Source organism: Fukomys damarensis, unplaced genomic scaffold (assembly GCF_012274545.1).
Source record: "Fukomys damarensis isolate Sample0158 unplaced genomic scaffold, DMR_v1.0_HiC HiC_scaffold_37, whole genome shotgun sequence".
Taxonomy (NCBI): domain Eukaryota; kingdom Metazoa; phylum Chordata; class Mammalia; order Rodentia; family Bathyergidae; genus Fukomys; species Fukomys damarensis.
Window position 1 is genome coordinate 67354262 of NW_022900949.1, and position 4407 is coordinate 67358668.

At 41.2% G+C, this 4407-nt stretch overlaps 1 protein-coding gene across 4 annotated transcripts in view; it reads left to right on the top strand.

Annotated features, from left to right (window-relative positions):
• Positions 1-4407, top strand: part of Clrn1 (clarin 1) — a 45633-nt gene that overhangs the window by 37177 nt on the left and 4049 nt on the right. Inside the window, exon 3 of one of the 4 annotated variants that reach the window (XM_010625317.2) lies at positions 789-818. The exons of the other annotated variants lie outside the window; for them this stretch is intronic. Within the exon in view, the coding sequence (XP_010623619.1) occupies positions 789-818 (30 nt within the window). The remainder of the gene's footprint in view (positions 1-788; positions 819-4407) is intronic. 4 annotated transcript variants of the gene reach the window in all.

Sequence of the window (4407 nt, forward strand, 5' to 3'; positions counted from 1 at the left end):
TTTTTTTTTTTTTTTTTTTTTTTGGCAAACCCTGAGTGCTCACAGTGTGCCAGCCAGTACAATGGGCACTGGTGACATTGCATTGAGTCAGGCTCACAGTCCTGTTATCATGGAGCCTGCACTCAAGAGGGAGAGTCAGACAAAAGTGTGCATAAATAATTAAGTCGTTATGGATTGCAACAGACAGTGATAGCAGGGATCAAGCTTGGCTATGTGATCAGGGAAGATAAGTCCAAGTAGCTGAGTTCTAAAGATAAAAAGGAGCTCAAAACCCAAAGGGAACTTCAAGTAAAGGAGAAAATACACATGAGAACTCCAGAGAAAGGTCAGCTTACTGTATAAACTAAAAAAAGGCCAATGTGGCAAGGGGATAGGCAGTGAGAGGGTAAATGGCTAAATGAATAAATAAAATGAAATAAATGAGCCTGGAGAGATCAGTTGATGCCAGTTAATTTTGGACTGTAAAGGTGATAGTAGGTTTTGAATTGATTCTAATTGTAATGAAAAGCTTTTGGAAGAATTTTGAATGTCTGATAAGAGACTTACCTCTTTAAGAAATGATTGGTGGAAGACAATCCCATCACCTTGGATGGAGATGGAGAGAGATGAATGGATTCTAAAAGCATTCTGAAAGTAGATCCAAAACATTTTCTTATATGATTAGTAGATTGTGGTGTCATTAGCCAAGATAGATAAGACAAAGGGAGGAGAAGATTTACAATGTAGGGGACGAATGATGAAGAGAGAGGAGCTTAGTACTAGAAATCCGGGCCAGGGATTTAGCTCAGTGGTTCTGCCACCTGCCTCACAAGCGCAAGGTCCCAAGTTTGATCCTGGTACCAAAATCAAAAACAAAAACAAAAGAAAGCACTAGAAATCAAATGTTCTATTTGGTTGGCACATGTCGAATTTGAAATGCTATGTGATTGTCTAGGTGAGGATGTCAAGGAGAGTTGAATACATGAGTCTGGGGCTCAGAGAAGAGAAAAAAGACAAATTGAAGTGACATCAGAATATAGATATTACATAGAGCAATGAAAACAGATGAGATCATCTTGGGAGTGAATGTACATAGAGAAAAACTGGCCTATGCCCAACCTCTGAAGAACACCATCAGATTTGGGTTGAGGAGAAGGAGTCAGCAAAGTTTATTAAGCAGGACTATCTAGAGAGGAGGGAAAACTGGGAGACTGTGGTGTTCCAGAGGCTACAAGAGGATAATGTCTCAAGAGTACCAGTCACTGGGTAAGTTTGTTAAAATGCAACCACCTATGAGAAAAAATTCAAGGGAGGTGGCAAGAAAGGCAGAATGGGGAAAGATTCATAAAACAGTGGGACATACAGAGAAATGTTCACATATTAAGGAGGTGGAGAAAGAGAGGGAACCAGAAAAGAGGAAGCTAAGCATAGAATAAGTGGACATAAAGTTTTGAGCTGAAGCACAGATGTTTGAGTGTCTACCCTTAGGTACTCCAGTCGCAAAGTTTCCCACTTGATGTCACCCAGATTTGCATGCGGAAGACTCCATGCAGCAGCAATAGAACATCTTAGTAGTTCAGTGAAATTGCTTCAGGCCTTTTGGGGATAATGAAACCAACCATAATCTGGACTTAACTGCCAAGTGTATTTATGTCTTCTCTTACAGATGGCATCATGATCTGAGTTATACCAGGCAAGGCAAACAAATAAAATTGCTGCCTTTCTTTAAAAAGACGATGCTGCTACATTGGACCTAATGAATTACAATAATTATAACTATGACATGATATATAAATAAACACAGTTATATATGAAACACAAAGACAGGAAAATTAAGAACAGCACAAAAATAGAAGAATGCTTACATTACATATCAGTTTCAGTTTTAATAATACCCCAGCCTCTGTGATATGTATGCTATATCTAGGGCATATTACTCTATGATTGGTTGTTTAAAAAAACAAACTGCCTCCTTTTCCACCTCCGACCTTATGGAGGAGCTGTTGTTCAGGACTCTGAGAAAGAGGTTCAGGATGTCCAACTGTGGAAAAGCCAGTAATGAAAATAGTCTACTCCTCTCAGCATAGACCTTAGAGAAGAGACCACAGAAGGAAATGAGAAGTGATGTTAGACAGTGGGCAAGGGATTGCACTTTCCTGTGCAGGTCGGCAGTGAAGGGGCAGAGCGCTGTAGAAGAATTGCAGTCCAGGTCATTCATATCAAGAATGAGGTAGGAGGACTATGTTAACCTGCTTTGTGCAGGACCCAGCCATGACCAGATGCAAAGCAATGCTCAATATTTTTTCTGCCGTAATGGGATGCAGACTCTTGCCCTATTCAGAAAGTGTGTCTTCACTTCTGTTTCATTGAGAGTCAGAGACCGAGTCTGCTGCAGCCTCCAGAGCCTCATTTGAGTGTCCACTGCAGAAACAGACAGAGATGGCTCAGCAGCACATGCAGACAGCTCACCTCTAACTACTCTTTGCCTTTCTCTCCTCCTCTCTCTACTCAAAACACCTGGCTCCTTTGTACTCACCATTTCCCTTACTCTGAAACAGTCCCTTCCCCAAATACCCGCTCTCTCTCCCTCACTCCCTTCGATAGGCACAGAAGATGCCCTCTTTATGAGGTATCTCTGTCCATTCCTCCCTAGCTGCCCAGTTCCCCTTCCTGCTCTATTTTATGCTCCTTAGTACATATCATGCCACAATAAACAACAGAATGTGTTTAGCTGTCATTGCCTCTTTCTGCATCCATATGTCTGTCTCTGCCTCTCTCAAGAAAGGGGTTTATGCCTGTTTTTTAATAATATTTACTATTATCATTACTGTTATTTTGAGGCAGGTGTCTTGCTGTTTCCCAAGCTGCCCTTGAACTCCTGGACTCAAGCAATCCTGCCTCAACTTCTCAAATAGCTGGGACTACATATGTGTGTCATGATGCCCAGCTTGTCTGTTTTGTTTGTTTGGTAATGTATTCTCAGAGCCCAGGCAGTGCACTGAGTACCTATTGAAAATTTGTTAAATAAATGAATAAAACAGAAGCAGCTCTGCATGTTTTCTGATAACAAATGACTTTTTTATTTTACAAAATCTATTCTAGTTAGATAAAACAAATTCCAGATCAATATTTTAGATAATTTTTCTTTCTGTGCACAAATCACCCTTGTCATTAACATTGCATTTGGAAAACTGAGGTTAAATGTGGGCTTTTAAACCATTACAGGAGAGGAAGGAGGAAAGCTCAATGCAGCTGGTATTATTTCTTTCTACCTCTGTTCTGTGGAGATACATGGCCAAATTGCTTGCCATCATAACCTTAAAGTCAGCTCTTAGTTATTAACCAGCCTCTTAGGTATTAACCGGCCTCTCTGCTTAACTTCCTTAAGCATAGTTCTCTGAGGTAGTTCAGGCAGTACCTATTTGGGAAAGAAATCATTGCTGGCAACCTCATCTCCAATTACTTTCTAGAGAGAGTGCATGCATAATTTCATAGAAAATTAGGACCTATGCCTGCAAAGTTGTGGCTTCTCCACCCTTATTTATCATCTCTCAAGACTCCTTAAAGAAGGAAATAATCATCCTATATCAGAAATGGAAGGCTTCTAACATTTGTCACCTATAAGAGAGTTGAGAGATGATGTGTTCTCATCCTGGAAATACTAGTCATTACTCTAAAAGATATTGAAGTTCTGATTTATTATTTCCAAAAATATTAGCTTAGTAACAGCAGGATAACATTTCAGAGAATGCTTCTCCTGTGAGACCCTAAACCTACAGGTCTCCTGGACTCTCATGAATCCTGGCAAGGTATTCCCACCCATGAAAACACAGTTATCAGGAGGCACAGAGGTACATGCCTGTAATTCCAGCTTCTCAGGAGGCTGAGGCCTGGAGACTTCAAGTAGGAAGCTAGCCTAGCTAGGCAACTTTGAGTCAGACCCTGTCTCAAAATAAAAGAGAATTAAAAAGGGATGAGCTCAGCATTCCCCGGGTTCAATCCCTTGTACCAAAAACAAAAACAAAAAACAGTTATACTCAGAGCCACACAGGGATGAAGGGGCAACTCTTTCGTTGGCTGTGACCTATGTCTCCCTGTTGTAAGGACTGGAGGAGTCAGGCACTCCATTCCGCAGTCCCAGGTGGCTGCCACAGGAGAGTTTCAAGTGTGCAGTGTCTCGCACATTGCAAATGTTTGTTAATTGACTGATCATTCGTGGTGTGACAAGCCCATAACTCAGCTATCTTATTCAGTCCGAAATTGCTCAGTAATCAAAGTCATTAAAGGGGGATTGATGGAGAGAAACAACTATAGCACCAGCCAGATGGCAGGGGAATCAGACAGATGAAAGGAAAATGGCTGCAGGTCATTGAGTACAACGCTGGGCAGCAAAATGCGGATTTGTGCCGGTTATGTTCAATTCCAGCT